A 13029-nucleotide genomic window follows, 5' to 3' on the forward strand; every position below is an offset into this window, starting at 1 on the left:
TTTCTGTATGTTTTGGGTTGTTTGTATTAGAAAAAAAATGTTTCCCCCCCCCTCACTTCTTGCCTAAAAAAAAATAAAAAAAAAAATAAAATCCTAATCTCTCCTATTGTAGGAGTGTTTAGATGTTCTCTCCGTCCTCCATGGAGATGGCTATTTAAATAGAATCTCACCCAAGCCTAATTGATCTTTTTATTTTATTTAAAGAATTTCCTTGGTGTATTTAAAAAGCAGCTGACTTGTAGACCCTTTTAAAAATAACTATTTTGAGACACTTGTGCCAGTGTCTGATACTCCATTGTGGAACTGCTGGTCGCTTGTTGTGGTCAGTGAATGATGGCTTTGCTTGTCAGTCAAAGTGCCCCAAAGCTTTTGGTGCTGAGGATTTTAGGTCTTGGCCAGTGTCTCCCAAATTACTCTGATGGCAATTCCATAGCATTCAGAAACAGAGGTATGTTAATGGGAGAGCCTAAACATATCAGCTAGAGTTCCTATCCCTAAATAGGCAGAATGTTCTAGGGATTTGAGCATGGGCTTGGAAGACAGGAACCTCTTGACTTCTGATCCTAGCTCTGCCAATTACTGAGATCGGAAAATGACTTAATCTTGCTGTGTTTGCTTCCTGCTTCTGTAAAATGGGGATGATAATTACATCCCATATAAGATTACTGGTAAACTTAATTTCAGTGGAACCCCTTTAAACCTCATATGATGGGGAGACCCATTGCAAATTACTCAATTTTGTGACTAAACAATTCAAATAAATAAAGCAAGGATATATGATAAAATGTAGTTGGTTTATTTTGTCAGCTGTGATTTAGTTGTATTTTTTTGATATTCATGGATTACTGGTAAATGTGCTATTATGTGTGTATGTATATTGTACATAAAGTTAAAGACCTCATTATAGCACTTGATATTAAATTGATGCTGGGAGTGACTTCAATCTTTTGGTGCAGATTTGAAGTGGGCAATTTAGTGAAGTGTGGATTAAAGGTTCCAATGCATCTGATGTTTGTGAAGCACTTTGAAGTTATAAAGCTAATAAATGTAAAGAAATAGTTGAACAAATTACCTTTCTATCAAGGAGGATACTTCAAAATTGGTGTATTGGAGATGAAGAAACATCATGTATACGAAAATTCTAGATTTGCCATCCTGCCCTTTAGTCTTTACTAAGATTTCTGTAAAAGCGCAGGACCTTTATATACTATGTGGACATCTTTTCCTGTCCTCCTTCATCCCAGGTGAAATCATAATCCTTTGTTTATGACACTATATCATTTCCACACTAACTAGTTGATGCCACTTTTTTATGGGATTATGACTTCAGGTGGTGGTGGGAATGTACCAGGAACATATAAACTCTTGGGAAACAAAGATCCAGTTTTGTGCAAATTCCTATTAGTAGCAGGGAAGGAGAAATACAGACAAATAATTTAAACAGAATATTTTTAAATATACTTTATAGAGAACTTTAAAACACTCAGTTGACTTCAGTGTTGATTACCTACTATTTTAATAATAAATTTGGTAATTCATGTGCTGTTTTTAGTTAATCTTGCACTCTTCAAGATTGTGGGTGGGCCTCGGGTAAGGTTTAACATTAAACCAAGTCAAGCTCAGCTTAGTCAGTCATATTTGTCTACGGTGTTCAGGACTGACCCAATACTATCCAAGCTTGGGGATGAGAACTTCAGTAGAATTAACCCAATAATTGACATAAGAAATGGGTCACATTTTGATATTGACAACATTAAAGGCTTATTTTTCTGTAAAAAAAGAAATATAAACTGAACCCACTTCATTCAAATCTGCTAAAATTCTGTAACTCTATTCTCTGTATAACTGCATGCACTGGAATTTTTGCTCAAAACATGCAGAGATTCATATCTTTTTAAAATCATAAATATGTGAAGAAAATATTATAGTAGCTAGCACTTTCATTTGTTTTTTACTTTAAAATTCTTCTTTTTGGAACGCTAGAGAAAATACAAACCTTAGCTTCATCTTAGAAAAGTCATCAAATTTCTTGCTAAATTGTAAAGTAACTATCTTCCCCACCAGACATTTTATTTATTTATTTTAACTTGGTTGGGCCTCAAACAAGCATCTCATGGATGGAGGTAGCCAAAATGCCTGCTTCAGCCCCTGTGGCCTTTGACTAATCGTTGGGCCCTTCAAGCTGCCCAGCCTAAGGGTATGCAATTGTTCTCTGGTTGTGGCTAATCAGGTAGTGAGGAGTTTTCTAGTATATTTAGCTTTATAAAATTTGTAGTTTTGCTATTAAAGATAGAAATGCATTTTTAAGTAGGCTAATATTTGCCTCTAAAAGATGTGTACTTCTCAGTCTGGCATTCAGCTCCCCTAGTAATGCTTCAGAATTGCAGGACAACTGCATTTACAAACCTCTTCCCCCACTAAATACATGATACAGTATTCCGTTAAATGAAACATGTGACCTAAAGTTTTGTGCAATATTCAATTGCAGAAGTGCATTAGTTTGTGGTGTTCTCCTTTCAAGAATGTGGCACATTGAAGGTGCACAGTAGCTGTTTAAACTAACTCCCTCCCTCTCTTCTCCCCACCCCCCCTTCAGTCTTGCATTGTTGCAATAACACGTAGTAATTTCCTGTTGGAAATTTTTCACTTTTTCCTCACCCTTCCAGTATGGGTGACATGGTAAAAAGAAGGCTTGTCCAATCTAGTCTTCAGCTGTGCCATGTGCAGTTACTTGTAGCAACCGCTTCAAACTTTCAGTTTCTGAAAGAATCTATCCTGGGTCTCCTGTTCTACTATCTACTTTCCATGAGAGAAACTTCGGAAAATGACAGTTAATAAAGGAAGAGGTGAAGAAAGAGTGTTTACTGCAACAATGCATGTTGGAGACTCTATTCGAGTAGGGCTTTCCAGACATCTTCCTCTTTCCCATGTAGAGATTCCAAGTGTCTGTGCTTCAATGCTTGCCTTCTCAACTAGAAGACATAACTTCCTTTTTATTCCCTCGCTCCAGGCTAACAGATGAAAGTATCTCCTGAGGTGAGGAAAGAATGCACGCTATGCCCAGACCTCCTTCATGGGCTTGCCAGTTCAGGTATTCCGATCACCTGGCTCTTGTGCAGGCATTGTCTCACTGACTTAGCGACATGCAATTTCTCTCTTGGAGAGAGTTGCAGGAGTTACTCTGCTTTCTTTCTCTTAGCCACATCTGAGCTGCAGAGTTGTTAAATGAGGTTCATCAGGCCATCTTTAGAATATTGTAATTCAGTTTTCCATTTGGATTTTCAGTAAAGCACCATTTTGAATTACTTTTTCTTGCTTGTGTTTTCTTGAATGAAGACTTAGCAGATGCTTGGTATCACCTTCCTTTTGGATGGGCTTTACACCCTCATTTAGTTGCTTAGGAGGTGGGTTCTAAACGGTCTCCTTGACTTCTATTCTCCATGTGGACTTGAACAGCTTAATGGGACTTAGACACCCTAAATTTGCACAGGATAAAATGTATCTCTCAGAACATATGATTGTCCTGCTTTTCACTTTGGCATCAGAAGTGACTGCCCTGGTTGCTTTCACTTCAAGTTGGTGCTTGGGAGGCTCACAAGTTGGCCTGCCTGTATCATGTTTTTTTGTGTTTTTGTTTTAAATCTACCTTATCAGAGATTCTTCAGTTTCCCAGATCAGGGAAAAATGTTCTCCCTCTGGCATGTTGGCAGGGATCTTGAGTTGTCTCTCTTTCCTTGTGAATTAAGATCAGATAAGTATATCTCACATACACCCCACCTCAAAGGAGTGGTTTATCCCACATAACTCTCATGTGATTGTAAGAAGGTAGACCTTTTTGAACTAGAGTAATTACATGCTAGGTTTTAGTGTATTTCATAATTAAAAGCAAAACAAACAAAAAAGTGTCCAGTTCAGCTCTTTTATTATCAATCCTGCTAAATAGTGACTGAGTACACCTCTACCCTGCTATAACGCAACCCGATTATAACACACATTCGGATATAACACGGTAAAGCAGCGCTCCGGGGGGGGGCTGTGCACTCCAGTGGATCAAAGCAAGTTCAAAATAATGGGTTTCCCTATAAAGTGTGAAGAGATATTTTTTTTTTTTTTTTTTTTTTTTTGGCTCCGGAGGACAGCGTTATAACGAGGTTGAGGTGTAGTTGTATGTAGATGAAAAATGATCCAAGGAAATAAGTTTTAGTTTCAAGATTTCGTTGTGTGGTTATAAAGAAACAAAACTGTAAAAATTGAGAAATGCTTCTGAAGTCTGATCTGTGTGGGCGAAAAACTTCTGTTTCATTGCTGACTCTCTCTAATGCTTGGGGTTTTTTTTTTCTTTTTAATTCACTGTATTTACACTCTGTAAATCATGTCTTAATTTATTTGAGTTGTATTGAGGAGGCATTTAAATGTTTTATCTCATCTTTACAGAATTGAGTATCTTAAATTAATCTATAAAGAACCTTCATGTTAACACTTTCAACTTCCTTTGAAGGAGCGTGGTAGACCCATGATGCATCAGAAACTCGGAGACCTGTTTTGAATTCATTTTCTTTTATCACTGGGAATCTTATTGTGATTTATACTTTTTCATTGGTAGGACCCTCCTCTTTTGTTTATAATATACAAATTAAATTTAAATCAGTAGAGTGAGAGTTCAGGAAACTGAAAAATAAATTTTCTGAAAGAACTTTGCTGCATGCCACATAAGGCACAGTCCAACAGAAAATGTTGAAAGTGTAGAAACTTTGAAGTGAAGTTTCTAAAGTGTTATTCAATTGAGAATATTTATACATAAGCCCTAAATTTTAAGAGCATTGTCCAATAGAATCTGCAAGAAAATTTTTAGGTGATCTGAATTCAATATTCTAAAACATAATCATTTTTTCCTAGTTAGTAGTTCTCAATCAAGTGACTATAAACTTTTCCTGTTTTCTATTTCAGCATTAGAACTTTATATTCAGAATTTTTACATTTTTTTTTAAAGATGATCTTCAAAAGATTTGCATTTAAGACTGAGCTTGTACTTTTTTTTTTTAAACTGCTTTGACATCCAAAGATGATGACACATGTTTTTTTGGGGGGTTTCTTTCTTTCTTTCTTTCTGTTCACTTATAGAGTGAAATCAAGAACGTGATCTTCCCTTTGTTTGATGACCTTCTGGATGTTTAAGAACATGTTTAGTGTGAACTCTTTTGCAACTTCGTTGATGGAAAGAGTGTTGAATCCTTAACAAAGAATCTTTTAGTCAGTGAAGATAAATAGGTGTTAACAAAACAATCAATTTAATATCTTTAGCAATTCTCCTTAAGGCTTCAGTGTAAATATACTACGTATTTGTTTTACCCTCTTTCTCTTTTTCCAGTGAGCACTTGTCCTGCTCTTTCACCTTTTTCTTGCATGGGGACAGCAATGTTTGTACCAGTGTGGAAATCAACCAGCACCAACCTGTATATCTTCTTAGTGAAGAACACCTTACCCTTGCCCAGCAGTCTAACAGCCCTTTTCAAGGTAGGTTTCTGTGACTTATTTTAATACTTTTGTTCTTGAGCAATCCTTCATCAGCTGATCCAAAGAAATGTTGATGCCAAAAAGGGGGGAGAGGGAGCAGCAATGAAAAGTACGTTTATGGATTTGTATGACACTATGCTGCGCCATTCATTTTTGGCCACTGGTTCTCTCATAACTTAAACTTTGTGATAAAGCTGATCAGAAGCAGCTAAGTCGTCATCCTTTTTCCTAAAGGTTAATGAAGGCGATTTTCTTGTGTATCAGCTGGCCTAAAGCAGGGGTGTCAAACTCATTCTGTAGTGTGGTCAGACAACTAACGTTCTGGTCTAGTCCAACTGCAGAATCCTTACCTAATGCTGGTTAGATATTGCATTAAAGACCTTGTTGGAAAAGTAAATAAATCTATAAGACTTTCCTTTCCTGTCCATTAACTTTCTGTACATACATCACTCCCTGTAATCCCCCTGCCCCCCAACACTTCAGGAATTCCCATTCTTAGTTGGGCATTCCTGCTCCACCTATCTGCTTCCCCACCCCCAAAACAAACATTTGTCTTCCCCTTTGGGAACTCCTTCACTTTTGGCACTTTAGAGGGGTGAAGATGTGAAGAATGTCTAAGCTTGGTGCCATGGGGATCAACATCGGTGGCAGCAGTGAGTGTGCTGGGTGACGGAAGAGCAGGAGCCCGGTCCTGCAGACTCAGCAGTGTTAGCAAGGCAAGCTTGTCAAGAAAAAAGCCCTTTCTTGGTCCATCTGGTGCCTTCTGGCAGCAGTGACAGGGCTGCCTTATGGTGCACATTTCCTGTGACACGCCTACATTTTGGGAGCCCTGTCTGCATTCCTACAGCTCAGCCTAAATGTCATGCATTAAGTAGATCATTAAATTTATGGTCATATGTAAACTAGCTAATTAATAATTGCATAAAACATCACATATGGGACTCAGTAAACTTGGTAGCTGTCTAGTGACATCTCAAAAAGCTGTTGCATGGCAATAGGGTCAGAAAGTGAACAAGAAGGAGGAGGAGACGCTCCGGCGTCTGTGCCGCTTTTCCCATGAGTTCCCTCTCCAGTCCCAGCTTGAGCTGTAACGCAGGCTGGAAGATGGGAAGAGAGAGCTTGGGGACTGGATCTGATCAGTATGCTGTATGGTTGACACCCCTGTCCTAGAGAATGGGCTCCCATACTGGCTACTCTAACAAATTGTTCTATATGGGAACACATTAGCCTTGTCTATTAATACTGTTCCAGAAATGGCGCTGTCTGTGGGTTGTCCTGTTCTGTTTGCGGTTAAACTGTGTTCAGAAACAGTTTAACTGCACTGCTGCTGATGCCCATTGATAACAGGTAACTTTCCTAATGTATGCAAGACTATCATATTTCCTTACGTGTAGTCAGTCTGACCTATGTCTATCATAATTTAATTGTAACAAACAGAATGAGGAGATGACTACATGTAGACCATTGAGCAGCAAGTTAACACTGTCACAAAGAAAGCGATACCAGACTCTTAAATGCCACAAATTCATTTTTTATCTTCACCTGTTCATGTGCACAGACAACTGCATACTCCTTTCTATCCATGATGCAACTTTCTGTCACAGATGTTCAGGTGGATTAACTTCTAACTGCTGTTATGGTACATTAATTCTTACATAACTCATCTTCTTTCAGTACATATACATTTTAATGAGGTATAATAAATTCTTGTTCTAAGATGTGAGTGCAGGGTTCTTTTTATTATACTGTACTGTAGTGAGGTGCAGTCTAACCTGTCATTTAAAATGGATTATTTGGTAGTAGGTGTTGGCTGAAATCCTAGTCATGGAGGGGATGCAAATCATTCTCTAGCTGTATCCTAAAATTATTTGTTTGTATATCCAGTTATCCTAAGTCCATTTGGATTAAATGGCACACTCACAGGACAGTCATTCAAGCTCTCAGATTCATCTACAAAAAAGCTGATTGGTGAATGGAAACAATTCTATCCTATCACATCTAACCTGAAGGAGGGTTCTGAGGAAAAACAAGAAGAGATGGATTGGGAAGATGACTCTCTGGCTGCTGTGGAAGTCCTTGTAGGTATGTAATCTTAATGCATGTTGCTTCTTTACTGAAATTCTCTGGCCAAGTAGGAGCTAGCTTATTTTAAAGGTAAACCGTGATCTTGTAAACCTTTTGAATGTAAGAGATTCCTGAATCTGACTTTTATTCTTTGCTGTATGTTACACACTGTTTTGAAGAATAGTTTAGCTGCCTTTATTTTGCTGTACCAGCCAAAATTATTCTATAAGTGACAAATCCTTGTCAATTACCTGGTGCAGCTAAGAAGGGAAGCTTATTTTGGGTCCTATAGAACATTTTTATAGCTAGAACATAAATGGCAATTGAAAATTTCAGTCCTGAAATCTGCTCTAGGAGTGATATAATAGTATTTCTTCCCAAACTTTTGAAAGCTAAGGCTCCTTCAGAAAAATGAAATCAGTTTAATCTCCCCTTCAGTCTCACTATGTGATGCTCAAGGCCTATGCAAAATGAGTGTTCATTCACAGTAGATTGTGTTGATCTTCGTAATATACTTTTTCTTATGCGAGTTGGGGACTGGAATAGTTAACAATGTTGACATTTTAAAGTAACAGTGTTGGCATCTGAGTTTAAACCCAGTGAGGTGAATGGGGTGTTTCACTTCTCCGAGCTACTGCTTCAGGTTCTGTGCAAACTTGGGCAGACCTGGTTGCATTGGTTATCATAGAATCATAGAATATCAGGGTTGGAAGGGACCTCAAGAGTTCATCTAGTCCAACCCCCTGCTCAAAGCAGGACCAATTCCCAACTAAATCATCCCAGCCAGGGCTTTGTCAAGCCGGGCCTTAAAAACCTCCAAGGAAGGAGACTCCACCACCTCCCTAGGTAACGCATTCCAGTGCTTCACCACCCTCCTAGTGAAATAGTGTTTCCTAATATCCAACCTGGACCTCCCCCACTGCAACTTGAGACCATTGATCCTTGTTCTGTCATCTGCCGCCACTGAGAACAGCCGAGCTCCATCCTCTTTGGAACCTCCTTCAGATAGTTGAAGGCTGCTATCAAATCCCCCCTCATTCTTCCCTTCTGGAGACTAAACAATCCCAGTTCCCTCAGCCTCTCCTCATAAGTCGTGTGCTCCAGACCCCTAATCATTTTGTTGCCCAGGCTAGACACACAAGGGGGCTGAATTAAAATCTGGCATTTGTTATACAGTACTTGAGTCACATCTTCATGGTTTTCTTCACAACTATGGCTGCTAGAAGCTTTAAAATGAAGGCCAAGGCATTAGAAAACAATTAAGGCCTGTCCACTGTGTCCTCCCCCATCCTCCAAAGCTAAACTCTGACCAGAAACCTTTTGACCCAGCAGAGCCCTGTGGGCCAAGAGCTTTTGGAATGTTGCCACCTAATGCAGTTATTTGTGCACCTCAAGTGTTGCAATGTGAAGGCTCGGGGTTTAAACCCTGATGATGATGCATGATGGGAATGTTGTTTGTTGTACATATTAGAATATTTTTGCTTTCAGTTGTGTTTAAAAAAAAAAAAAAAAATCTGGAAGAGTTAAGAAATGCCAGATTCATGATGAGCCATGCAAGCTTAATTTGTTGGCTTGTGCATCATAATCTTTAATCATATGATGGCATACTGTCTTTTTCCACAGGACTGCAGCCTCATTTGTGCACAGGCTAGACACACAAGGGGGCTGATTTAAAATCTGGCATTTGCTAATATTTGAGTGCTTGACTTTGTAATCTAAATGGCCTTTTACTGTTTTGTATGTAATATAATTGTAATTGTGGGAAAACTAACCTACATGCATGATCACCCTTTTCTAAATCTTCTAAATTAGTTTTTTGGAGATGGATTTTGGGAAAGGTTTCTTTTCTTGTGTCTCTTAGAACCCTATGTTTTCTCCTTCCCAAGTTTCCCATTATGGATGTATAATTGAGGTAGGATTTAGAGGCATGGGCTTCCTTTGTGCTAATAGCTCTATAAATATAATAGAGATGGTCCCTGCCCCCAAGAGTTTACACAGTCTAAGTATAAGACTTTAGAAAACAGGTAGATACAACAAACAGGTGAGACTACAAGGGAGCAATGAGCTGAACTGGTCAGCATTGTAAAGAGTGCTTTCATAAACATTAGCATTGAGCTTCTGGATTTCATACACGAGACCAAGGAGAACTTCTTTCCATAACAGCCAGTCAACAGTGCTCTTCAACTGACCAGAGAGTTCATCATTGAATGATCTAAGACATTTCCATTTTTGTTCCCACTGTACTCACAGCCCTTGTTGAACTGGAATAAAAAACTGGGCATCAAATAGGAGGTCCTATTAGGCAGGACAGAGTTCTTACTGTAGTAAACATAATTGGAATCTCTGAATTTCTTTACTTGAATACCCAGACACCTTTCGTCTGTCATGTGAAATTTCTATTTAAGGAAACCCAGCATATATTTTCAGTTTTTTAGGAAGTTTAAAATATTGGAAATTGTTGACTTTATCTGCCAGTTTCACCTGCCCCCTCCTCTTTCAGCCAAGTAACTTATACAAAGCCTATGTCTGCACTCTCCCACCCTAAAATGTATCCTATCCTGAGCTGAGATCCTGTACCGAAAGTTTCATAGGAGACTGAATTTTTACAGAAAAGAGATTGTACTGTATGTCATCTGTATTACAATCTTAATTATACAAGTTATTTCTATAATTAACAGCTTAATTTTTAATCTATAAGTAAGACATACAAGGTAATCTTTTCCCCACACTTGTTTAAAAAGAATAATGGAAGGAAATGCGAAAAAAGAAAACCTGACTTCACTATTAAGCAGCACAAATACGTGACCTTTATTTGCTAGGCTAAATTATTGGAAATGCCTTAATTTTACTGTAGCTAACTGTTTTTTAATAGTATCAGAGGGGTAGCCGTGTTAGTCTGAATCTGTAAAAAGCAACAGAGGGTCCTGTGGCACCTTTGAGACTAACAGAAGTATTGGGAGCATAAGCTTTCGTGGGTAAGAACCTCACTTCTTCAGATGCAATTGCATCTGAAAGCTTATGCTCCCAATACTTCTGTTAGTCTCAAAGGTGCCACAGGACCCTCTGTTGTTTTTTAATAGTAGCAAAGAAGAAAATACTTGGGGGTGGGAAAGATTAAAATGAAGAAACTTCCACCAGAGTAGAGTTGCCACAATACCAAGTATGAATTAATTGACAAGGAATTCTGCTGTTGAAGGAAATTGCTTTATAGGAGAAACTGAAAAAGTAGGGTAAACTGTATTGAATGACTGACAAGTAACACATTTAGAATAGCAGTGGACAGGGGGATAATTACAAGAAAGGGGAGCTTGTAATGGTATTGAAGCTCATCACAGTAACTGGTGGCGTAATAGCCATTTATATGTTGGAATACTTTGTATAGAAAAATGGTTTTAGACTTTATCAGAATGCCTCTGAACAAGAACTGTCATAGTGCTGCAGCACTTATAATATATTAACATAATTAAACCAAACCTCTCAGAATGACTGCTATTCAGTCATTATTTATGAAACAGTGAAAGGAGCTACATAATTGCCTCAAGTTATCTAGTTTTCTGGCTTGCTTTAGTTCTCTCATATAATTTATAAGGCAATAGATAATATTGCAATGTGATTTAAAAACAAAACAAAACACCAAACTACTGGAGAGAGAGAGAATCTCATATTTGGTCATGTAGCTGGTACTCAATGACTGAGTTGAATATATAATGACTATATGCTTCTTTTTCAGCTGGTGTGCGAATGGTCTACCCAGCATGCTTTGTTCTAGTTCCTCAGACAGACGTTCCTGCTCCTAGCACTGTGGGGGTTTCTCACTGTTCAACTACTTGCTTGGGTGTCCACCAAGTGCCTGTTTCCACAAGGGATCCTGTCATGTCCTCTGTAACTTTGACTCCACCTACGTCCCCGGAGGAAGTTCAGACAGGTATAGTCAATATTCCCTTTTCCAAAAAGAAAACTGTCTTGAGGTTTCTGCTTAACATAAACTCTCAGAATGTTTAGATAGTATTCAGAGCACTCTGTGCAATTGATTGGTAACCTCCAGTATGTTGTCCTTTAATTGTCACTGTAATCCTAAAACTGTTTGAATTGTAATAATATTCTAGATTTTTATCATTAACACTTTTTTGAATTTTTTTATAAAAAAATTAATTTAGCACAAGAATGGTATTTGCAAAATGGTTGTAATTTAAAACCTGGATTTTGGTTTGGCTGGACAGTACTTGTAAGTGTTATGCAGAAACTCTGGTTTGGGAGTGAAAAGGTGACACTCCCAGCCTCTTTACAATGCTTAAAGGCTGATTCCAGAGCATTTTTATAATGTTGGAGAAGGCTGCCTACTTTCTCATCTGTGAGCAATCACAGGTGTCGTTTTCAGTTGTCAATCTGTATCAGGATAAAAATCTCAGAATTCAAGGGTCGGGAAAGTCTTAGTGTTAGCACTGGAGCTCTTCTAATGAAAGTCTAGTCACTGCCTTGAAACTTTTGAATACCTCCTTACCGAGGGTGGATAAAAATCAATGATTTTAAAAAGACAGATTTTTTTTAATTAAAGTTCTGTATTTTTCTTTTTAAAAATAAAGCTGTTTATCATAATTTCAAACTTAATTTTAGCCTATATTAAGGGCCTAGATTTACTATGAACATAATTTAAACAACAAATAAAAAAATATGCTATGCCAATGAAACCTCTTCATCTTTTAATGAGTTAGTGTTGCTTTTTTAATTGCATACAGAATTAGAGGAAAACATTTCGTTTTTGAGGTCCGCTCAAGCTTTATAAATTTCACTATTATGTACTGCATTAAGCATCTGTATTTTCAGTTTTTACGGTTGTGGAAATGCTGATATTAACTTTTTTCCAAATGTGAGTACTGAGAGTTTTTGTTGGGCAGAAAAGCTTCTGCATTCATTACTTTTGGTTTCAATCTAGCTAGCAGGTGCAGAGAGAATATTTTCTTTTGGACTAATTCATTCAGAATTGAGAAACCGATGAGGAATCGAGAAAGCTGGAGAGCTTGTTTTTCCTCTTCCAATCTGTGAATAAAAACCAGGCGATGAGGTCTATTAATTTGAAAAACTTGAAGCACATAGGGACAGATATATCAAAAATATTTAGGTGCCTAAAGATGCAGATAGGTGTCTAAGGTCTTTTGAAAATCTCACTAAACAAGTTTGAGTCTCTTTCCCATTGATTCCGGTGGGCATTAGGCACTTTCAAAAATCCTATTGCATCTTTGGATACCTAAATACCTTTGTTTTGGGTTGTCATGGGCTAGATTCTTAATCAGTCAATTTACTAACTCCCAACTAATAATTCTTGTTTCAATAAATCAGTTTTAAATACAACACATGAATAAAGTTTTTGATATCTTAGATGTGCTGGATATGTAAGTATTTAATTAATAAAATATTGGTGTGTTTGTGCATTTTTAATTAAATTCCAATTTT

At 37.7% G+C, this 13029-nt stretch overlaps 1 protein-coding gene across 1 annotated transcript in view; it reads left to right on the forward strand.

Moving 5' to 3' along the window:
• Nucleotides 1–13029, forward strand: part of MED13 (mediator complex subunit 13) — a 75268-nt gene that overhangs the window by 28199 nt on the left and 34040 nt on the right. Inside the window, exons 4-6 of the mRNA XM_034752202.1 lie at nt 5369–5514; nt 7399–7596; nt 11309–11503. Of these exons, the coding sequence (XP_034608093.1) occupies nt 5369–5514; nt 7399–7596; nt 11309–11503 (539 nt within the window). The remainder of the gene's footprint in view (nt 1–5368; nt 5515–7398; nt 7597–11308; nt 11504–13029) is intronic.

Source organism: Trachemys scripta, chromosome 18 (assembly GCF_013100865.1).
Source record: "Trachemys scripta elegans isolate TJP31775 chromosome 18, CAS_Tse_1.0, whole genome shotgun sequence".
Taxonomy (NCBI): Eukaryota; Metazoa; Chordata; order Testudines; family Emydidae; genus Trachemys; species Trachemys scripta.